This window comes from Mobula hypostoma, chromosome 19 (genome assembly GCF_963921235.1).
Source record: "Mobula hypostoma chromosome 19, sMobHyp1.1, whole genome shotgun sequence".
NCBI classification, from domain to species: domain Eukaryota; kingdom Metazoa; phylum Chordata; class Chondrichthyes; order Myliobatiformes; family Myliobatidae; genus Mobula; species Mobula hypostoma.
This window is the reverse complement of record NC_086115.1, coordinates 56097504-56122054: the sequence shown is the minus strand read 5'-3', so window position 1 is coordinate 56122054 and position 24551 is coordinate 56097504. Positions and strand designations below refer to the sequence as shown.

At 42.1% G+C, this 24551-nt stretch overlaps 1 protein-coding gene and 1 long non-coding RNA gene across 4 annotated transcripts in view; one reads left to right on the top strand and one right to left on the bottom strand.

The window, feature by feature from the left end:
- Positions 1–24551, top strand: part of LOC134359061 (G protein-coupled receptor kinase 5-like) — a 336788-nt gene that overhangs the window by 285357 nt on the left and 26880 nt on the right. For both annotated transcript variants that reach the window (XM_063071934.1, XM_063071935.1), the window contains 2 exons: positions 15175–15212; positions 18594–18683. In XM_063071934.1, the coding sequence (XP_062928004.1) occupies positions 15175–15212; positions 18594–18683 (128 nt within the window). The remainder of the gene's footprint in view (positions 1–15174; positions 15213–18593; positions 18684–24551) is intronic.
- Positions 670–23629, bottom strand: LOC134359062 (uncharacterized). 2 transcript variants are annotated; one of them, XR_010021028.1, is made up of 5 exons: positions 22655–23629; positions 21795–21978; positions 21085–21206; positions 10921–10970; positions 670–1400 (listed from the first exon to the last, which is right to left on the bottom strand). It is a non-coding gene; the product is annotated as an uncharacterized LOC134359062 (long non-coding RNA). The 2 variants fall into 2 exon arrangements; XR_010021026.1 differs by having other exon boundaries at positions 21795–23629.

Sequence of the window (24551 nt, the reverse complement as noted above, 5' to 3'; positions counted from 1 at the left end):
ATAGAGGCACAAGAGACTGCAGATGCTGGAATCTGGAGCAAATTGCCGTAAGACTTTAAAATACAGGAGCAGAATTAGTCCATTTGGGCCATCGTGTCTGCTCCGCCATTCCATCATGGCTGATCCACACAAAAGGCTGAAAGAACCCAGCAGGTCAGGCGACATCTGTGGAGAGAACAGACCCGAAACGTCAGCTGTCCATTTCCCTCCATAAATGCTGCCTGATCCACAGAGTTCTTTCAGCTTCTTTGCAAGTAGTTTACTCAATACTGATGATCCATTGTGAGCACTGAACCTCCATGTAACGTGCACATCTATTACTGAGGGTCTGAATCTGTAACACAGCCCCACCATTTCGTTTTGTCAGTGTTCTTTCTCAGTGTTCGCCAGAAAATCACAACACAGGCACCAACCTCACCTCAAGAGTTTTGTTCTGTGTTCGAGAGGCTAAAGTCCGGGGAATCATTTTACTCAAATGGCATGTTGCTCATTGACCCTGCCAAAATCATTCAAACAATCTGTCCAAATTAGCAGATTTCAGTTTTAATTGAAAGAGTTTAAGGCTGCAGCTGCCCCAAAATAGAAGAAAACATGCCCTCTTGACCTACTGCCACAATTGGTTGACAGGTATGCAGGCATCACTGACATCGGATAATGTCTTGCCAGACTGGAGCTGGAGTAAGATGAAACAAGAAGTATTAATCTTTCGTTACTTCTCACTTGCCTTGCTGTACACAGAGTTATCAACTTTAACCTGTTCAAGTGTTCCCCTTTGGACCAGCCTAATGGTTTAGATGTATATTGCAAATTGCCCCTGCAGCTACCATCTAAATCATCTAGATCCAAAGAAGTTCCGGTGGGTAAGTTAGTTGGTCATTGTAAATTGCCCTGTGATTAGTCTAGGGTTAAACTGGGGGTTGCTGGCTGGTGTGGTTTGAAAGGCCAGAAGAGTCTGTCCACGCTGTATCCCAATAAACAAAGTTCAAATTACAAAGTAAATTTATTAATAAAGTACATATATATCACCAAATACAACCCTGAGGTTCATTTTCATGCAGGCATACTCAATAAATCCATAGAATAACAATCAATGAAAGACCACACCAAGTTGATCATTCAACCAGAGTGCGAATACAAACAGAAATAAATAATAATAATAAATAACCAATAAATGGAGAGAACATGAGATGAAGAGTTCTCGAAAGTGAGTCCATTGGTTGTGGGAGCACTTTAGCGATGGGGCAAGCGAAGTTGAGTAAAGTTATCCTTACTAGTTCAAGGGCCTGATGGTTAAGGGGTAATAACTTTTCGCGAACCTGGTGGTGAGAGTCCTGGGGCTCCAGTGCCTTCTTCCTGATGGCAGCAGTGAGAAGAGACCATGTCCTGGGTGGTGGGGGTCCCTGATGATAAATAAAAAATAAAAAAGATTAAAAATCAATTTAATCTGATTTTTTAATCAAAAATAAAAATCCGAATAAATAAATAAAAGTCAGTGGCTAAGTGACACAGCTGCTACCTCACCGCTGAAGTAACGTGGGTTCAGTCCTGACCTCCAGTGCTGTTTGTGTGTAGTCTCTACTTTATTTTTCCCTTATGGCTGCAGGAGCCCCAGTTTCCTCCAGCATCAAATATAGGGATGAGTTGGTAGGTGAACTGGTCAACAGTAACCGTGATCTGTTGGTGAATAGAACAGTCACATCTTGGGAAGGGGGAGATGATGGGAATGTGAAGAGAATAGATTACAAAGTAAAATGAGTGGGAGGGGGGGTGGAATTGAGATTGGTTCAGAATCAGAATTCAGGAACAGCTTCTTCCCCTCTGCCATCCAATTTCTGAATGGACATTGAACCCATGAATATAATCTCACTACTCCTTTTATTTCTGTTTTTGCTCTACTTATTTAATTGAACTATTTGATATATACTTATGGTAATTCACAAGTTTTTTCTATATTATTATGTGTTTCATCGTACTGCTGCCACAAAGTTAACAAATTTCATGACATATGTCGGTAATATTAAATCTGACTCTGGCTCTGAATATCACTGGCATATGTTGTGAAACTTGTTAATTTTGCAACAGTAGTACATTGCAATACATGACAATAGAGGGGAAAAGAAACGTGAATAACAGTAAGTTTAGCTGTAGCAGACTGAAATGGGTGCATTTAATGGTATCCATCAGAGTGACTTGCACAAGTTGCTTTTTGATGGTACCCAAGACGATTGTTCTGTGAGTCGGTTTAGACGTGATGAACTGAATGAGCTTCATTGGAAGTAGGAGGCAAAATGAAAAATTCATAATTCTAAAGTGCACCTCCTTTCTTCGTTTTCTTACCTCAACCTAACAATACAACCTGATGTATAACCTAGCAGTACAACCTGATGTACAATCTAACAGTACAACCTGATAAACAACCTAACAATACAACCTGATGTATAACCTAGCAGTACAACCTGATGTACAATCTAACAGTACAACCTGATAAACAACCTAACAATACAACCTGATGTACAACCTAGCAGTACAACCTGATGTACAACCTAACAGTACAACCTGATGTACAATCTAACAGTACAACCTGATGAACAACCTAACAATACAACCTGATGTACAACCTAACAATACAACCTGATGTACAATCTAACAGTACAACCTGATGAACAACCTAACAATACAACCTGATGTACAACCTAACAATACAACCTGGTGTACAATCTAACAGTACAACCTGATGTACAATCTAACAGTACAACTTGATGAACAATCTAACAGTACAACCTGATGTACAACCTAACAATACAACCTGATGCACAATCTAACAGTACAACTTGATTTACAATCTAACAGTACAACTTGATGAACAACCCAACAATACAACCTGATGTACAACCTAGCAGTACAACCTGATGTACAACCTAACAGTACAACTTGATGAACAATCTAACAGTACAACCTGATGTACAACCTAACAATACAACCTGATGTACAATCTAACAGTACAACTTGATTTACAATCTAACAGTACAACTTGATGAACAATCTAACAGTACAACCTGATGAACAATCTAACAGTACAACTTGATGAACAATCCAACAATACAACTTGATACAGATCATAAACAACTGCGTAAAAGTATCAAAGTCCGTAGAAGTGATGCGTCAGCGTTGCTGCACCTACCTTGTGAAAAACAACACACACAAAATGCTGGAGAAACTCAGCAGATCAGGCAGCACCTGTGGAAAAGAGTGAATAGTTGATGTTTTGGGCCGAGACCCTTCATCAGGATAGAATTGTGACTGAGTGGCATGGCAACAGCCATTATGATCATTGGTCTGAGGCGGTGTACTTAGGAAGCACCAAAGACAAAGGGTGATAGGTTCAGGGAGAAGGTGTGAGCAAATTGGTAGACTGATTCCCCAAGCATAGCATAGAGCAGGGGTTCCCAACCTGGGGCCCAAGAACCCCTTGCTTAATGGTGTTGGTCCATGGCATAAAGAAGGTTGGGACCCCTGTCTTAGAGAATGATTTGTCATCAGAAGATCAAATCAGGTCAGGCCAGGCATATGTATGATGCTAACTGGGAAACATCCAACTCAGAAACACGCTCTATCTCATTTCACGCCATCCACCATTTATTTTCCAGACAATCTAATTTTCCGTGTGCTTGACGAAGAGGATTGCTTCTAAGATACGATCTCCCATATCTGGGCTGTAGTTCAAACAGCATGTTGATCACAGCAAAACGAGTGGGAAAATGCAATCCATCCCTCCCAGAAGACACAGCCTTTCAACTCATCCCCACCTACACCCAGCAGCTAAAGTTTATCCCACACTAAACACCACTAATCAATGAACTCTTTATCAACACCGACAGGGCAGGTAAACTAAGCGTGTCATATGACGCTGTGCTATGAAATTTGCCAATTAAATAATGCGCAAAATTAACGTTCCTTTACCAGCTAGTTTCAGTGATGTTTGAATACTACTTGACTGCATCTGCAGACATTACCACCATCAGTCCTTTAAGACTGCCTGGCGGCTGATTGAGTTTCTGCAGCTTGAAGGAAACTCAGCCATGCTTGGTTACTGTTGTACTCTCTGAGTGCCACATCCAGCTGTAGATTTTCTATGTAATGAGAGCATGTGGAAAAGCTTAAGGGCCGAAAATATTTCATTAGCAGACCCCCGGAAAGTGCTCTCGGCCTGTTTGATGTGTTTTTGAGTGTCAAACCCAGCAGTGTGAGAGCTCCCGCCCAGAACTAGCTGCAGAATCATACAGTATGGAAGCAGGTCCTTCAGCCCATTATGTCTGTGCTGGTCATCAGGCATCTTTCTATACTAATCCCATTTACCAGCTCCTGTTCCATGGGAATACGTGGCTCCTCTGTAGAGAGAGTTAAATGCACCAAGTTCCTTGGAGCTAACATCATGGTGGACCTCACCTGGTCCCTTAATATCACCTCCCTGAACAAGAAGGCACAGCAACACCTCCATCCTAAGGAGAGCAAGGCAAGCGAGGCTCCCACCCGCCAACCACTCCATCTTAAATGAATTTTATAGGAGCACCATTGCTGGCGTCCTGACAAGTTCATGTCCATCTGGTAAGGGAGCAGCCAAGCATCAGACTGGAAGTCTGTACAAAGGACTGTGAGAACAGCAGAGAGGATCACAGGGGTCTCCCTACCATCCATCAGGACATTTATCAGGAGCACTGCATATGCAGAGCCCTTAGTATTATCAAAGATCCCACCCATCCATCCAGCATCCTCTTTGACTTTCTACCATCAGGCAGGAGACTCCAACGCGTAAAAACAAGAACAGTCAGGATGGGAAACAGTTTCTTCCCTCAGGCCATTAGGCTTCTGAACTTCCTGCTGCATCACATTCGGTTAATTTGTACCGTACGTTACAATATTTAATTTATGTGCTTTACTTTGTTTATTCATGCATAATTCATCAGTAGATTTTATCCTTACTTTCCTAAGTTATTGTGTGTTATGTGTACTACTGTGCTTTACATCTTGGTTTGGAGAAATGTTGTCTCATTTGACCGTACACATGCACTGTAAATAGTTAAATGACAGTAAACTTTACTTGACTTATTTTTCTATGTCTTGATGATTCAAATGCTCATCCAGATAGTTTTTAAATGTGAGAGCTACCAACCATCACCATCCCACAGATATCCTCCAAACCTCCTATCCCTTGCCCCTGACCTACACCCTCCTTTCATAAACACAATAATACTCTTTTTCTTCAAAAGCTGGATTTCTGTTCCCTTCTCCATCAATGCAGCCAAGCATTTTATGATTTCCAACATCTGTAGAACTGAACTTTCATAGATACTTTATTGTCAGAGTTAGAAACGTTTCTTTATTAAGTGGTTATTATGTGACTTTCTGTGTTGTCATGGGCTCTGGAAAACTAGGAGTATTTCAGCTAAAGTACGACTAACAACAAACTCAGTCTTTAAACCTCTGGGGGACTCAGTCAGTGAAGTTTCTCACAACTGGAAAAAGTTGCACTTGGTCAAAAGATGTGAGGCGCCTCAGTGACATAGTTCATCAATGTGCCCCAGGGGCTGTGGTTCTCCATAAGGAGACTGAGCAAACCTGTCAAACAGAGAAGCAAGGCACCATGAGATCAACTTCTCATCCACTCCTGCACATTTCAACTTCCTGTGAGAGAAAGCTAAGAGTGTCATGCAAAACCTGGTGGGAGTTAATCTGTTCAATGCCACTTTCTAAACCTTATAAACAACAGCATTCAGAGATGTAAAACAGTGGACTGAATCTCAGGCAGCTCTACACTTCACAGCTGACATTTGGCCCCTTATGGAAAGTGGTAGTGGAGAAGACTTCTTGCTGTTTCCCAGGTGACTGCAGGAACTTGAGGCCACGCCTCAAGTTGAGATAAGGCCGACGAGTGAAGGCAAAGCTTAGGTTCATTTATAATCAGCTGAGCTTAGTTTAATATTTTAAACTCACCTCAATTTTTTGAAATATTTTGGATGCGAGGTAGCAAGAATCCTTGGACAGTGAGCAAATCTGAGAGGCAAAGGATTGAGTTCAGCCATTTTGTGCCCATCGCTCCTCCCCACACCCCCTACATTGACAGCATTATCAATAATAAGTCAAGATGCCACCAGAAAGTGGCAACTCATTATTTGCAGCTCCGAAGAGAATCATCGAATATTCCTGTTTATGACTACTACAGCTGAAATCCACAGTCACAGCCACAAGAGCAACACAGTTTTTAGAAACATTTTAAAAATCTATCAATCATCAAAATCGATGGAACCTGGACTACAGGCTCAGGTTGCGAGTGCAGTTCCCCTTTAAGAAATGGGGAACTGCAAGGAAGATTGCAACACAAGGCCCTTAGAACTCCACTCACTATTATCCTGCTGGCAAATGTACAGACTCCAGAAAAGAAAACTGAAGACCTCAGAGCAAGATTCCAGTACCAGAGGGACATCAGGGACTGCTGTGTGCTTTGCTTCATGGAAGCATGGCTCAACCCCTGCCATTTTGGATGCAGAACTGAAGCCCAAGGGCTTCACCATCCATCACATTGCCAGAACAGCTGAGTCTCTTAAAGATAGAGCAGGCAGAGTACGCTTCATGATCAACTCGTCGTGGTGCACAGACATGACTTTTCTATTTCAGTCCTGCTCACCCAACCTGGAACATCTAGTGGTCCAGTGTCATCATTTTCTCTGCCGAGAGAGTTTTCCACCATCATCCTGGTAGAGGTGTACATTCCACCCCTGGTCAACATCAGGCAGACTCTGGAGGAGCTGAGCACTGTGATCAGCAGGCGTGAAACTGTGCACTTTGATACATTCCCTGTCGTTGCAGGGGATTTTAACCAGGCCAGGTTGAAGAAGTCTTTGAACATCTAGGATCAACTTATCATCTGTGGAACCATTATTATCCCAATATCAAGTGCACTTACTGTGCCATCACACACCTGCACTTTGGAAACTCTGATCACCTGGCTGTAATTTAACTTCCAGCATACCGGCAGAATGCAGCACCATTGGTGAGGACCACGAAAGGATGGTCAAAGGAGGTAGAGGAATGCTTACAGCACTGCATTGAATCAAGGGACTGGACAATATTCAAGGATTCATCATCAAATCTGAATGGATACACCACAGTTGTCACCAACTTTATCAAGACCTGTGTAGATGAATGTATGCCTTCGAGGACATACCAGACATGACAAAACCAAAAGCCATGGATGAAGCAGGAGATTCACGGCTGGCCGAAGACTAGATCTGTGTAATTCAAGACTGGTGACCCAGAACTATATGAGAAGTCCAGGTATAACCTACAGAAGGCTATTTTAAGAGTTATAAAGCAAATCTTATTGAAATTAGATGCACATCAGCTCTGGCAGGATTTGCAGGCATTACTTCCTAGAAGGCAAAGCCTAACATTATGAATGGCTATGATGCTTCAATCCCAGATGAGTTCAACATCTTTTATGCATGCTTTGAAAGGGAGAATAAAGCTACACCTGTGAGTATCCCTGCAGCATCTGATGACCCCGTGATTTCTGTCTCAGAGACCGTTGTCAGAACATCTTTCAAGACAGTGAATACGCGCAAGGCGTCAGGCCCCGATGGTGTACCTGGTAGGGCACTGAAAACTTGTGCCCACCTACTGGTGGGAGTGTTTAAAGAACATCTTCAATCAGTCACTCCTGCATTTGGAGGTTCCCACCTGCTTCATATGGGTGATAACCGTACCAGCGCCCAAGAAGAACAGGGTAAGCTGTCTCAACAATTATCATTTAGTCATACTCAACATCCACTGTGATGAAGTACTTTGAGAGGTTGGTCATGGCTAGAATCAACTCCTGCCTAAGCAAAGACCTGGATCCACTGCAATTTTCCTATCACCACAATAGGTCTATAGCAGATTCAATGTATCTGGTTCTCTACTTGGCCTTGGATTACCTGGACAACAGCAATACCTACATTAGGCTGCTCTTTATTGATTACAGCTCAGTGTTCAACTCTCAGTACAAATCAACAACCTGAGCCTCAATACCTCTCTCTTCAATTGGATTCTTGACTTCCTCATCAGGAGACCATAGTCAGTTCAGATTGGAAGTAACATCTCCTCCTCTCTGACAATCAACTCTGGTGCATTTCAAGGAAGCGTGCTTAGCCCCCTGGTCTACTCTTTCTACACGGCTGAAATGCCGTCTATAAATTTTCCGATGACACAACGATTGTTGGCAGAATTTCAGATGGTAACAAGGAGTGGTGCAGGAGTGAGATAGATTAGCAGGTTGAGTGGTGTTCCTGAAACAACAACCTAGCACTCAACATCTATATATATATATATATATGTGTGTGTGTGTGTGTGTGTGTGTATATATATATGTGTGTGTGTGTGTGTGTGTTTCTTATTGTAATTTGTAGTTGTTTTTTAAATTACATATTGCATAATTTGTACTGCTGCCTCAAAACAACAAATTTCATAACATATGCCAGGGACATTGTGTCTGATTCAGATTTCCCTGCAAGACACTTGCTCAGTAGTGCTTGTGATCAGTGCGGGTCAACATTAACCAGCGATGTGAAGAAGGTCAGTTTATACTTAGCTCATGAATCAGCAATGTCACGAGAGTCTCGCCATGAGTTCTACCTTTTAGATTTAAAACATTTTGTTTTGGAAATCATTCGTTCTTTGGATTGAATGACCACAATGCTATAATGTGTGGTTGGGCAAATACGGCTTATTTTCTCTGGAGTGTTGAAGGTTAAAGGGCGACCTGATGGAAGTAAATAGGACTATGAGAAGCATTGATAAGGTAGATAATCAGAGCCTTTTTCCCAGTGTCCCATGCTAGAGGGCATAGCTTGAAGGTGAATGGGAGAAAGTTTAAAGGCAATTTACGAGGCAAGCAATTTACGGAATGGCAAACCCATGAGACTCTGCAGAAGCTGGAAATCCAGAGTCACGTGCACAAAGTGCTGGAGGAGCTCAGCAGCTCAGGCAGCATTGCTGGAAATGAATAACCGGTTGACGTTTCAGGCTGAGACCCTTCATCAGGACTGCTTAGTCATTTCCATAGATGTTACCGGACCTGCTGAGTTTTTCTAGCATTTTGTGTGTGTTACAGAGTGGTAGATGCCGAAACATAGATGCCAGGGATGTGGTGGAAGCAGATGAGATGGCAACGTTTTAAGAGACATCAGGCAGACACAGGAGCAGCCAGGGAATTGAGCAATGTAGACCAGGTACAAACAGACGTACAGTTTAAATTTACATCATGGTTGGCACAGGTGCCATAGGCTGCAGGACCCATTCCTGTGCAGAACTGATCTATGTTCAATGTAATGGATGACAGATACATCCACGTTTTTTCTAAATCCCTGTGCTACATGCCTCACTGTTTGTGAACGATATTGGCAAATTACAGATATAATGTCTCTCTCTCTCTCATGCTTATTGGAGTGAAGCCATTAAAAGAATTCTGGCATCTTTCAGTACTTTGGGGCATGGCTATAGCGGTTAGCGTGACACTATCACAGCTCGGGGCATCGGAGTGTTCGGAATTCAATGCCAACATCCCCTGTAAGGACTTTGTACATCCTTCCTGTCAAATTATGTGTGTTTTCTCCAGGTGCTCCAGTTTCCTCCCAGAGTCCACAGATGTACCAGTTAGAAGGTTAATTGATCTTTGAAAATTGCCTCTTAATTGGGCGAGGGTTAAATCGGGGATTGTCGGGGGTTGCTGGGCAGTGTAGCTCAGAGGGCCAAAAGGGCCTTTTCCACACTGTGTTTCTAAGTAAATACAGTACTGTGCAAAAGTCTTGGGCACATACATATCGCTAGGGTGCCTAAGACTTTTGCACAATACTGTAACAATTTTATATATTGCTCTGTACAGCTGCCACAAAAAAAACTAATTTCATGATGTATGTGAGTGATGATAAACCTGATTCTGATATGAGTCTCTCTTGTGGACTGAGGGTGGGAAGGGATCGGGAAGAGGGGAATCACGGCTGGGAAAAGGGGAAGGGAGAAGGGAGGGAGCGGGAAGCCCCAGAGAGACATTCTGAAATGATCAATAAACCATTTGGTTAGAATCAAATTACCTTGCCTGGTGTCTCAGGGTTTGGTGTGTCTGTACCCGCACCACCCCCCACCCCTGGCACTCCTCCTCTGCCACCTCCCGCGGCGCTCCATCCTCACCATTCCCAACATTCTTTGCTCCCACCAGATTTACAAACTTGCACTCTGCACCACCTTGACAAAGACTCTACTGTGCAAAATTCTTAGGCACCCTAGCTATGTACTGGATATGTGCCGATGACTTTTACAGAGTCGTATATCTGGCAGATCTCTTGGGGAAGTCTGTCACTGGGGGTTGCCATGTGATGTGGCTGTGCTGCATCTCTAAATAAATAAAATCAGAATTTAAAAAATTGTGATCAAGCCTGTATTGTAGATCCATTCCTAAGGAGTTTTTCTTATCAAAGCTCGCCTACAATTCATCCATCAATCTCTATCAAAGTTCAACTCAAGAGTAACTGCTGTTCATGTGTTTGAAACAATCTGTAACATATAAAACTCTCAGCCTCGTAGTTGAGTTTGCACTTCCTTGCCGGTCCATTGTACTAGAGTTCAGCAAGTTTATAACAAAACCCTTTTGTGGAAACAATGCATTGCCAAGAATGGAAATATTTATTTCATCAGTATTTTAAACCAGTCAATCAAATGCTGACTACATTAGCACTGTCACCTGGGACGAAGAGCTTTGAAGTCATTCCCAACAGTTGTGCATGAATGCCCTCCTTTATCAGAATGGTATGTGTTAGAAACATATGGAAAATCTCCAATACAAACTTTCCATGCACATTCATCTGGACTCATGCAACATGAAACTCTGACCTGTTGTGCACTCATCCTGGGCTCTTCAAGTGTTGCTTGACATTTATTTTCTGAAATTAAGTAAGACAGTCATTTAAAAACAACCAAATTGCTCTGTCAGCCATGAAAGAATAACACACGAAACAGATAAATGTTTCTTGTGACTTGTTCTGGAACTAATGCATCTTCTAGCTGTGAGGCTTTTGAAAAGAAAAATCTGCGCTTGTAAAAAGGAGCACCTTCACTGAATTATGAAGGAAATGGACCATCTCATCGGCTAATCAAGATTATCCTTTCCAATGGGTTCATAAGAGGATCCATATACGTAGTCAAAACCACAATTTACCAAGAATGGACAGACCTAATGCAAAATAAAAGCTCTGTATGGCTCTTGATATCTTCTCCCTTGCAGGCAATATGAACTATTGTCACAAACAAATCATCCTGTGAATTTGCAGAAATGTTTCCTCAAAGGGAACTGGGCAAAAATAAAATATCCAGATATCAATTTTGATAAATGTCCAAATTTGCATTAAGTCCACATAATGCTGTTCAAAGTTCAAAGTATGTTTTATTATTAAAGTACATATATATCACCATGTACAACCTTGAGGTCTATTTTCCTGCAGGCATACACAGCAAGTCTATAGAATAGTAACTATAACAGGATCCATGAAAGATCAACCGGAGTGCAGAAGACAACAAACTGTGCAAAATCCAAATATAAATACATAGCAATAAGTAACAAAAACACAAGAACAAAGATAAAGCATCTTTAAAGTGAAATCATTGGTTGTGTGGTTATCTCCTTTTGTTCAACAGCCTGATGGTTGAGGGGTAGTAACCATTCTTGAAGCTGCCGGTGTGAGTCCTGAGGCTCTTGTGCCTTCTACCTGATGGCAGCAGCGAGAAAAGAGGAAAGAGTACATGTTTCAGGATACATTGCTGTACCTTTTCAGAGCCACAGCTAGGAAACAGGCCATTCAGCCCACTGGATCCATGCTGACCATCAATTATCCATCTCTATTAATATCACTTACTAACACTTGGTCTTTAGCCTTCAATATGTCAGTGATTCAAGTGCTTGTCTGAATACCATCTGGATACATAGTGAATTTACAATTCCAACCACCCACTGGGTGAAATTAAGTCTTACTCAGATCACCTCTAAACCTTTTCTCCCTTAACTTAAATCTGTGCCCTTTAGTACTGAATATTGTTTGAAAGCAGGGTTCCCAAACTGGGGCCCATGGCAAAAACAAAGGTTGGGAACCCCTGGACTAAAGGGTCAAATTGTCAATGTTCATCATAATTTAGTATACCTCAGTCAGATTCCTTCCCAGCCTTCTCTAATCTAATATCTCTTAATATCTAAAAGTTTGCCATTCTTGGCCTTGAATATACTCTGCATCTGAGCCAACCTCTTTTTGGTAGCGAATCCCAATTAATCCACCACCCTGTGGATCAGCAGTTCCCGACCATTTTTATGCCTTGCATCCCTAATGTTAACCGAAGGGTCGGTGTACCCCAGGATGGAACCTCTCTAGATAAACATGTTCTTTTCTCATTTCAGACACTGTAAAATTCTGGTTTCTAGACAGCTGAGCAAGGGGAAACATCGTCCTATATCCAACCCGTCCAAGTCCCTGAAGAATTTTGTACATTTTAACTAAAATTTCTCTCATTCTTCATATCTCAAGGGAGCGTATGCTCAAACTGCTTAATCTCTCCTCATGCCACAAGCCTGCCATCCCAGGGAGCAAAATACTCACTGCTCTCCTCTATCATTGGTAGGTAGCCCAGTACAGATGAAATCATTTCCCTGATACAATCTTACTCAGGCCCTAAACATCCTGTAATGAAGATGAGTCTGCCATTAGTTTTTTTTAATCATCAGGGCCTACATAAAACTATAAGATATAGGAGCAGTGTCAGCCATTCAGCCCATTAAGTTTGCTCTACCATTCCACCATGGCTGATTTATTACCCCTCTAATTCCCATTCTCCTCTCTTCTCTCCGTAACCTTTGACACCCTTACGAATCAAGAACATATCAAACTCTACTTTAAGTATACTCAGTAACTTGACCTCCACACCCATCTGTAGCAATGAACTCCACAGATTGAACACCCTCCAGTTAAAGAAATTCGTCTTCATCTCTGTTCTCAAGGGACGTCCGTGTAGCGTGAGGCTGCGCCCTCTTGCTCACCCACTGTAGGGAACATCCTCTCCGTGTCCACTCTAGCTAGGGCTTTCAGCATTTGATAGGTTTTGATGAGATCCCCCTCATTCTTCTAAATTCCAGTGAGAAGAAGCCCAGAGTTATCAGATGCTCCAGGTCCATTAACCCTTTCATTCTCAGGATCATTCTTGTGAGCCTACTCTAGACCATCTCCAATGCCAGCTCATCCTTTCTTAGTTAAGGAGCTCAAAACTGTTCACAAACTTCCAGTGTTGTACTCCATCCAACATAGGTGGCTTTTCAATCGATTCAATGTTACCCCTCAAAGCAGCCCCATTAATCTTTCCCCCCATTTAGTTTTTGTAACACTCCCATCTCCCTTAAGTACCCATTATCTGCCCCCTTTTGTCTTATCACTCATCTATGCCCTTGGTAAATATTTGGTAGTCAATTAAGCTACCAACCAGCACATCTGTGGGACATGGGAGGAAATTGGATTCCCCAGGGGAAACTCACACAGTCAAAGGGAGAAGATGGAAACTCCATGCAGACTCAGAGATCAGATGGAATCCAGTTTGCCGAAATGGTACTGCCCTAGTTCATGCACAGCGATACACAAAACCACAGCTTTCTCTAGATATTAATAACTTCTCACTGTTTGGAAAATAATCAGTGTTTTTATCAAAGTAGATCACCCTCATTTTCCTTGTTATATTCTATCTGCTCTGTCCTTGCCTTTTCACTTAACCTATCTATATCCCCCAAATCCTTTCTGCATCCTTCTCACAGTACACCCTGCCACCCAGCTCTGTAGTATCGATAGACCTGAATGTGATACACATTATTCCCTCAGCCAAACCATTGATATACATTTCAAACAGCTGGGACCCGTACAGGAATCCCCTTGGCAGTTCATTCTTCACAGCCCAACAATCTGAAAATGTCCCTTTTTATTTTTCACCCCTATTTTCTGTTCTTTAACCAATCCGAAAGCTACATCATTGTACTACCCTGCGGTACCAAATGCTCTAATTTTGTTAACAAATATTGTGCCTTATCAAAATCTGAGAGCAGAAATACTATCAGTTGTGTCTATTTAGCTGACGAAATCTTATCTCTTTTGTCAAACAAGATTTCCCTTTCAGAGATTCATTTTGACCTGCCCAATCCTATCGTAGGTTGCCTGGTTCCACTTTCTTAATCAATTCTGGCTTGTTTGACTGTTGTCTCCTCCCTCCTTTTGTAAGTAATGGGGTTACAATCACAAGTTTTGGAAACTATTCCAAAATCTATGTCATTTTGGAAGGTGATAACAGCTGTGTCCATTATCTCCTTCAGAGTCCTGAAATACTGCTCATTAATACTTCGGTGCATTTGAGGTGAAGTTTGGTAATTATGTGAAGAAGGAAATGAGCTCGTATTAATTATATTAATATTAATTATGTCTGGATAGCCTCCAACTTGATGGCATGAAAATTGATTTCTCCTTCTGGTAAAGATAATTCTTTCTCTCTCCCCTCTTCTTCTGTTCTCCACTGTGGCCTCTTAACTTTTCTCTCCTGCTTATAACCTCTTCCTTTCTCCTGCGATCCATTCTCCTCTCCTATCAGATTCCTTCCTCTCCAGCCCTTTACCTTTCCTACTCACCTGGCTTCACCTATCACCTTCTAGCTATCCTCCTTCCTTTCCCCCACCCTCTTATACTGGCATCTTCCCCCTTTCTTTCCAGACCTGAAGAAGGGTCTTGGCCCGAAACATTGACATTGACATTCATTTCCATAGATGTTGCCTGACCTACTGAGTTCCTCCAGCATTTTGTGTGTGTTGCTCTGGATTTCCAGCATCTGCAAACTTGTTCGTATTTATATTAACGTTTGTTGTGAAAAAGATGGAATGAGGCACATGTCAAGTGTGAACACCAAAGGACGTAAAGGGCTGAATGGCATGTTTCTGTCCTGTGAATACAATTAGAAATAAAGTTTATAAAGAATATTAACTTGAGTCTCTCAACAATATTAAGAAACAAAGTTCTGTTTTGTTTTTGCTATAAAATGCCCGTGTCTGATGTTCTCCATTTATTTCATTTCTATCAGAGATCTGAAGCCTGAAAACATATTGTTAGATGATTATGGTAAGTATTTCAAATTTTCACTAATAAGTAGTGCATAGTTTGGTGAATATAGATCCTTATGAAAATTTTAACAGCTTCAATAAATATTCCCTTCTTAACTCAGTTATCAGTTGTGTAAAAAAAATTGTCTGTGTGTGTAAATTAATTCATGTGAGGGACTCAGCACAAGATTATTATAGCCAATTTTCTCCTTGGGTGCAATTCTACTATGTTGTTGTAAAATGGGGCGGCACGCTGGCGCAGTGGTTAGCACAACACAGGCGACCCCGGTTCAATTCCAGTCACTGTCTGTAAGGAGTTTGTGATTAGGCTAGGGTTAAATTGGGGGACTGCTGTGGGGCGCGGTTCTAAGGGCCAGAAAGGCCTACTCCGTGCCATATCTCAATAAAATAAAATAAAAAATCATGTTCAGTCACTTACTTTCGATTATTGATTTACCTTCAAATTCCATGCAGTTTCTATGTAAAACGTTGCACAAATGAGCAATTCTGAGATGTGGGATTTACACCACCATGGAATATAACGATCTACTTATTAGGAAGTTTCATGAAAAACTTTTAAGACCATAAGTATAATTTTTACCAATGGAACAAGCTAAAGGAGGATAACCTGGAGTGATTTTAATAGAGTGGATATAATGCCATGATACTGATGGAGGTGTCAGTAATTTAATACAGTTCATTCTTAAACAAGAAAAGTGGATGAAATGAGAAAGGGAGGCACATAGAAACAACTTCAGAGGCATTAAATTAGACATTTGGAAAGCCATTCTCGTCAAAAGGTGATCAAATCAACAATTTCCATTTGAGAATGGATATTTAATGCAATCACATTCTTCCATGGCAAAATCCAAATTCATCTTTTTGTGACCCAACAAGTGAGAGGTCAGGTGTGTTACTGTTTCAGTAGCTGTTACCACATAACCGTGAGGTGTCTAGGTAGCATGGCCATTAGTGTGACGCTGTTACAGCTCGGTGCATCAGAGTTTGGAGTTCAATTCTGGTGTCTTCTGCTAGAAAGTTTGTACGTTTTTCCCGCATCCGCGTGGATTTCTTCTGGGTGCTCCAGTTTCTTTTCATAGTCCAAAGATTTACCATTTGGTAGGTTAATTGCTGGTTGTAAATTGCCTGTAATTAGGCTAGGGTTAAATCGGGGGTTGCTGGGTAGTGCAGCTTGGTGGACTGGAAGGACTTGTTCTGTGCTGTATCTCTAAATTAAAAATAATTACACTATATAATGTTTCTATTTGGTATGTAACCATAAATGCTTTGATAAAAAACAAAATGTATTGAAAATTGCAGGAAGCTGCAGTATGGAGTACCTTTTTTCCTCAGTAGCCACAATTGGAATTCCACTTATAAAACTATAAGCAATCTCAAAAGATATCCTGATTTCTGGGACTGCCCTTTACTCAGCCTGCGTGCTGTTGCTAAAACAAATTCTAATGCACAGCTCCTCAGATATCAGGAGTATTTCTGTCACTGTAATTGTAAACTTATATAATTAAAAATACAATACTGAGTACAATGCTGACCTGGCATGCTGTCTGTGTGGAGTTTCCATGAGTTCCCTCCTACTGCTTTGCTTTCGCAACGTACTGAAAAATACAACTAGGCTAATCGGCTACCATAAATTGTCCCCGGTGTAGGTTAATGGCAAAAACCAAATCAAAGGGGAATTGAGAGGAATGCATGAGAGAGATTAAGTTATAGAAATGCTGGTCCTCCCCTGCTTGCCAGCACTCAACATGTGACAGCCCGTACACACGAGTGGGCAGCTGGGGGACCCGCGGGATGATTTTTCCAGCTGCTAAGGACTGCAGGCATTTTTCTTTTCACCTGGGGATTTGGTTCACAGCTGTATTTATGGCTTGAAGACAGTTCAGGTTACAGACAGTGTATAGGAACCTATATATTTATTTATTGAGATACAGTGCACAGTAGGCCTTCCCGTCCCTTCAAGAAACACCACCCAGCACCCCTGGATTTAACCCTAGCCTAATCAAATGACAATTTATAATGACCCATTAACCCACCAGCCGGAATGTCTTTGGACTGTGGGAAGAAACCGGACTACCTGGAGGAAACCCATGTATTCCAAGGGCAGGACATACAGACTCCTTACAGATGACGTTGAAATTGAACTCTGACACCCCGGGCTGTAATAGTGCTGTGCTAACTGCTACATTACCATGGCGCCCAACTGGACTCTGTTGTCACTTGGGGAGGACCTGCATAGAGCAGAAACGGGACTTGGACTGGTGGGACTGCTCTTGAAGGAGCAAGCGTGGTCTAAGTGGTCCCCTTGCCATTTAAAGCACGACTATAAGGTAAGATAAAACTGCAGACATTTCCTGAATGTAACATCTGTGCAACATTTTATATGTGAAACATGTGGAATATGGATGTTAACCAAGTAATGTTATCCTAAGGCACTGCACTACATCCTTGCAACTGGAGGTGCTGTCTCTTTGCAGTTTGCATGTTGTGTGAGTGTGAGTTTCTGCTGGGTGCTCTGGTTTCCTCCCATGTGCCAGGAGGTTAATTGGCAGCTATAGATTGTCCCTCTCTGCGGGTAAGCAACAAAAGAATCAAAGGAGAGTTGATTGGCTTAGGAGAGGGTAAAGTAGCAGAGCGATGGAGGAATAAGCAGAGTGGGAGTGGGGCCAATGACCCGGCCTTTAGCCAGCAGGGGTCGTGAACAAGGTGGCCTCCTGTGCTGCAGTAAATTAGGAATAAATCTCTTCCTCATGTCTGTATATCCTCTTTTCAAGTCTTTTTAGGAATGATTTATTTTGTATTAGGATAATGCAGTACATTAAGAACTAAGTTTCTTGCTTATAAGCCAGGTCAAATATGATTTCACAGAGGAATGGTAAATTGTTCATTGTGCTTTCTGGTTTAGCAGGTAGACCCAACTAAATTGAAGTAGTTTTCTTTCAAAATCTGCATAGTAGTAAACATGTTAGTTATTCCATTGAGAAGTTTATTTTAAGGATGCAAGCATATTATAGGGTGCCACAGTGGTTTAGTGGTTAACATGATGCTATTGGAGTTCAGAGTTCAATTCTGACACCATCTGTAAGGATTTTATACACCCTCCCCAATCATCACAAAAATCAGCCCCTCCAGGGGCTCTGGTTTCCTCCCACAGTCCAAAGATGTATTGGTTAGTGAGTTAATTGGTCATTGTAAATTGTCCCGTGATTAGGCTAGGGTTAAATCAGTGGGTTGCTATGTGGAATGTCTCAAAGGGCCTATTCTGCACTGCATCTCAATAAATAAAATAAATCTATTTATTGGCTTTGAAAGTGCATGCTGTAAAGTGATAATCAAATAAGTAACTCATTTATTTGTGTTCCTTTGTATGATGTTCTTGCAGGTCACATTAGGATATCTGATCTGGGTTTAGCTGTGAAAATTCCTGAAGGGGATACGATCCGTGGCAGGGTAGGAACAGTAGGATACATGGGTAAGGTCTTTCATTCAATTTGGACTATGACAATTTTCCTTCTTTCCTTGTGTTGTCTTCCAAATTTAAACTGGTCATTATTGTGTGATCTACACCATTGTACTGTGGATGCTGCCAGTTCACACTTTACTTGCATAGAATTGCATTTTTTTAAATAAAGGTATATATATATATGTAAAAAGAAAACTAAAGGGTAGAATCTAATACACTTTTCACTTGATGTTGAATTAAAGGACCATTAGAGATAGGAGCAAAATTAGGCAGTTTGGCCCTTGAGCCTGCTGCATCATCTCATCATTCACTCTCCCCAATTCGCCTGCCTTCTCCTTGTAACCCTTCATGCCCTGACTACTCAAGAATCTATCAACCTCTGACTTAAATACACCCAATGACCTGGCCTCCGCAGATGCCTGTGGCAATGAATTCCACAGATTCAACACTCTCTGGCTAAAGAACTTCCTCCTCATCTTCATTCTGTTCTGAGGCTGTGTCCTCTGGTCTTCAATAACCTCTCCACATCCACTCTATCAAGCCCCTTCAGCACTCAATAGGTTTCAATGAGATCTCCCTTCATCCTTCCGAATTCCAGTGAGTACAGGCCCAGACCCATTAAATGCTTCTCTTATGGTAAGCATTACAATCCTGTAATCTTTTCCATGAACCTCCTTTGAACCCTCTCCAATGACAGCACATCCTTTCTGAGAGGAGAGGCCTAAAACTGCTCACAGTACTCCTTGTGAGGCCTCAATGTTCCTCCTCATCCCCATTCTAAAAGGACATCCTACTATCCTGAGGCTGTGCCCTCTGGTCCCAGAACCTCCCACGATAGGAAACTATTTCAACTTGGGATGGCACGGTCACGTAGCAGTTAGCGTATTGTCATTTCAGCACCAGCGACCCGTGTTCATTTCTGCTGCTGTCTGTAAGGAGCTTACACGTTCTCCCATGAAATTGTGGGATTCCTGCGGATGCTCCAGTTTCCTTCTGCATCCCGGAGAGGTACGGGTTAGTAGGTTAATCAGTCATGTGGATGGAATTGGGCAGCACGGGTTTGTTGTGCCAGAAGGGCCTGTTAGCGTGCTGTAAGCTAAATATAAGATACAAAAACATATGAATATGAATATAATTCCTCAGGATTTTGTTTTTATCTTTGTGGTTAGGTAATTTAAATATTCAGATGGTATTTTACATTGGTAATTACTGGCAGGTGTTTACAAAGATGGATGCAAAATTGGTTTCCTGCTGTTTGATTTTGATTAGCTTCCCTCTGCGTTAATTACAATCTGTACTAACCTTAACACATAGTAAATATGAGTCATCAAAGAATCTGGCGCCATATGGTTCAAATGATGGAAAAACTTTCCCTCCTGAGTATAATTTCTGTATGAAAAAGTAACTTAAAACTCTGTTTCCTTATCCCAGCAAATAGTTGGCAGTCTTTTACACGAGACACATGTGCAGTGGGCTGCTGCATTCAAGAATGCATCGCAATGAATGAAGTAACTCTGTTAGGTGCAGGTAGCAACCACGGTGTTGTGGCGGTTCGCACAACGCTCCGGGAGTCAAGAGTTCAGAGTTCAACCCTAGCATCCTCTGTAAGGACATCTCCATGCGTCCTTCCTGCGGGATGTGTGTGTTTTCCCCGGTTTCCTTCCACAGTCCAAAGAGGTAGATAAATTATCCCGTGATTAGATTAGGGTTAAATCTGAGGTTGCCGGCTGAAGGGGCTTATTCTGCACGATATCTCTGAACAAGATAAATAAGATATAATATAATTACTCTATTGCCATGGCTTGATACATTTATATCATTGCTCATCACCTGATGCACTAAATAATTTTTAGATTTTAACTGCTGCAAAAACAAGTAATTTTATTAAGACTAGCATCAAAGCACAGTTCCTTGAGTTCTTAAGCAATGCATTAGCTGGTCTCTTTATATTTTCAGTTTATTTTTCATTCAGATCAGTTTAGTTATGATCTGAAATAATTAAAAAAGATCACTGCAATAAATCATCTGCTTGCCTGCACCCTTTAAAATGAGTATCACAATAATGCTTCTTGTAAAACACTTCCAACGCATCACTGAAACCAGCCTGCTCGCCAACAAGGACATATATACTGAAAGGCGCCAGAAAAGGCCCAGTGACATCATAAACAAGAGAAAATCTGCAGATGCTTGAAATCTAGGCAACACACACAAAATGCTGGAGGAAATCAGCAAGCCAGGCAACATCTATGGAAAAGTTGACGTTTCAGGCCAAAACCCTTCAGTCCTGCTTGAAGGGTCTCGGCCCGAAACGCTGACTGTTTACTCTTTCCTATAGATGCTGCCTGGCCTGCTGAGTTCCTGAAGCATTTTGTGTGTGTTTCCCAGTAACATCATGAAGTATCCCACCTACCTTGCTCATGGACTGATTGACCCACTCTTATCAAAGAGGCTACGTAGCATCCACACCAGGACCTCCAGATTCAAAAGCAGTTCATTGATCAGCACATTGCAGTCACCTGCTGTTGTCCTGTTCTGCTAAAACAAACACCTCATGTCATTCAAGACATAAAATGTTAAGAAATAAAATGTTTCTATGATCCTATCTGTAATAGTCATTTGGTCCAGAGTGGCCTTTGTTACAAATCCACTGTGCCTTTTCATAAAGTTCCTCTGCCAAGCTGAATAACAGGCTGTTAACTTCTGTGGTAGGTTAAACTCTCCATCAAAAGCCCTCAAACTGAAGCTGACAATAAATCACTTGTTTCAGATCAAAAGCAGTTACCTTCCCTAAAACAGTAAGAATGATCAACACCTAGAACCACTAACCCACCCCTCCAGATCCCTCACCACCACTACCTTATCATTCCCTCACCCTGTGTACAGACACTCCTCTGCCTAGCATCACGTTATGGACATACAATCTATCTATCGAAGCTATCTTACTTATTTATATTTATTGTGTTCTTTATCATATTGTGGTTGTTTTTGTGCTACATTGGATCTGGAGTAAGAATTCATTCTCCTTCGCACTTGTGTATTGGAAATGACATTAAAAAATCTGGGATCTTGAGTATTAAGAACACAGAATCATCCGACACAGAAACAGGCCCTGCAGCTCACCTTGTCTATAATGACTATCCAGTACCAATCCCATTTACCAGCATTCGTTCTGTAGCCTTCCATCTCTTGTTAGGTAAAACGCTTGTGCAAATATCGCCTAAGTATGAGTGTACCTCCAGTGGCCGCAGGTGGGACGTCGTAAGCGGTGTGCGAAGAAGTGGAAGCGAGGCGAGCGGGCAGGAGTCTGTGCCAGGAAAAAAGCAAGCCCTAGTCAGCCGGCTGTCCCGTCCATTCTGCTCTCCAATCGACATTAAACTGGACTACATCCGACTCCAACGAAATACTCGGCGGGAGTACAGAAACGGACGGAATCCCGGACGCCACCATTCAGCTGTTTATTTATGTATCAGCTTTGCCCCCAAGCCATCGGACTACCAACCTACTGCCCCCTGCTGTGCCTATTGTCCTGTTTATTATTTATTGTAATGCCTGCACTGTTTCGTGCACTTTATGCAGTCCTGGGTAGGTCTGTAGTCTAGTGTAGTTTTTGTGTTGTTTTACGTAGTTCAGTGTAGTTTTTGTATTGTTTCATGTAGCACCATGGTCCTGAAAAACATTGTCTCATTTTTACTGTGTACTGTACCAGCAGTTATAGTCAAAATGACAATAAAAAGTAACTTGATTTGGTCTGCCTCCACCTTCCTGTCAGGCAGCACATTCCAGGTTCCATCTAGATTCTGGGTGAAAAATATCATCCTCAGGTCCCTCTGAAACTCTTAAACTTAAAGACACCTTTACTTTGAGGAGGAATCTCCTTCTGCCTAAGCCCCTCATAATTCTGTCAAGTCTTCCCTTAGTCGCCTGTACTCCAAGGAAAGCAAACCCATCCAATCCCTAGCAACACCCTGAAAAATACTCACCACTCTGCAGTGTACTTGTGTCCTTCCTACAGGTGGTAGCCAGAACTGTACACAATACTCTAGCTGCAGCCAGACTAAAGCTTTATAAAGTTCTACCATAATCTCCAAGATTTTGCAATCTATATTCTGGCTGATGAAGGCAAGCATTCCTTTTATGGAATCCTTCACGCCGATTCATCTTGTTCCCTGTAGAATTATCGGTACTTCAGTAAAATGAGGCAAACTCTCAGCCTTATCTGACAGTAAACATATTTATTTGTTGAAATTCTTTTCATGTACAGTAATTGGATTGCAAATCAATTTTACAAGAGTTTGAATTAGTTTGTAGTAAACAGCAAGGTTCAGCTGCAGTCCAAGGACTCAACTACATTCCAAGCAGAGTTAGAGAAATCGAGAGCTGTGGATAGTGAACTTGGATGTACTCGTACAACTTGAATTCATTGCATTGAAGTGAGGCCCTCCACTGGTCGGGGGTGACCATGGATGTTGTCTCCCAGCTGTCTGCATGATACACAGGCCAGGGCAGCACGATATGGAGAGTAAGCTGTTATCCGTGCAGCAGGCTCCCCCTCCCCACGCCGTAAGGAATCCAAAGGAACGGCAGACACCAGCAGCATCGCAGGAGTTGCCAGTCAGTGTAGAATTTAACATAGGACTTCCTTAGGGAATCCATCTCCATACTTGTCCTTGGGGGTTTACCGTCAAAGCCTTCCCCATGAGTGGGTACAGCCACAAAGCAGCGGAAGCTTGAGATCAATGTTTTCCTTCTCCACGCTGAAATTATTGCTGGCCAAAAGCATCCCATAAATGAATTCAAAGTAATCACCACATTGGTGAATGCATCGCTCTAATGCATCACCCCACAGAATTACAGTTAGAATGGTGTGAAAATTAAGAAAGGTAACAAAGTAGTAGAAACGATTCTACTGAGTTTAGCAGCCAAGCCCCGCATGAAGGTCAGAAGCTGGACTTAGTTACCGGAGACTATTTGAGACGCATGCCATTGGGAACATTTAATAGGTAGTGGGAGCTTGTCCACCACCACACAGTCCCGGGGGGGGGGGGGGGGGGCTATAATAACCTTAAGGAACCAGCAATGAAATATTCATTGTCAAAGTTCAAATGACATTTCACAGTTTATATTGACGTACACTGCTCCAAATCATCTTGTGGATCACCTCCTCAAGTTTTAGGGAATTAAAATTGGAGCTAAGAAATATTTATTGTTTCTCTTAGAGCTAAACAGTAGTTCTCAAAGTGACAGGGCCCTCACGTGGTCTGTACACACCAGCTGTGTGGTGAAAAGGCACAGCAGCGGCTCTTTCACCTCAGACGGTTGAGGAAGCTTGGTATGGGACCCCAAATCCTAAGAACTTTCTACAGGGGAACAATTGAGAGCATCCTCACTGGCTGCATCCCTGCCTGGTGTGGTAACTGTACGTCCTGTAATCGCAGGACTCTGCAGAGAGTGGTGCGGACAGCCCAGCCCATCTGTAGTTGTGAACTTCCCATGATCCAGGATGTTTACAAGGACAGGTGTGTTAAAAAAAGGCCCGTAGGATCATTGGGGACCCAAGCTGCCCTAACCACAATCTATTCCAGCTGCTACCATCCGGGAAGCGGTACCGCGGTGTAAAAGCCAGGACCAACAGGGTCCGGGGCAGCTTCTTCCACGAGGCCATCAGACTGATGAACTCACGCTGATCTGAGTGTACTCCATACTACACTGACTGTTCTATTTATTATAAATTATTATAAATTACTATGATTGCACATTGCACTTTTGGATGGAGACATAGCGTAAAGATTTTTACTCCTCATGTATGTGAAGGATGTAAGAAATAGTCCATTCAATTCAATTCAATTCAAAACTGGAGTAAAAGAAAAACCAGATACC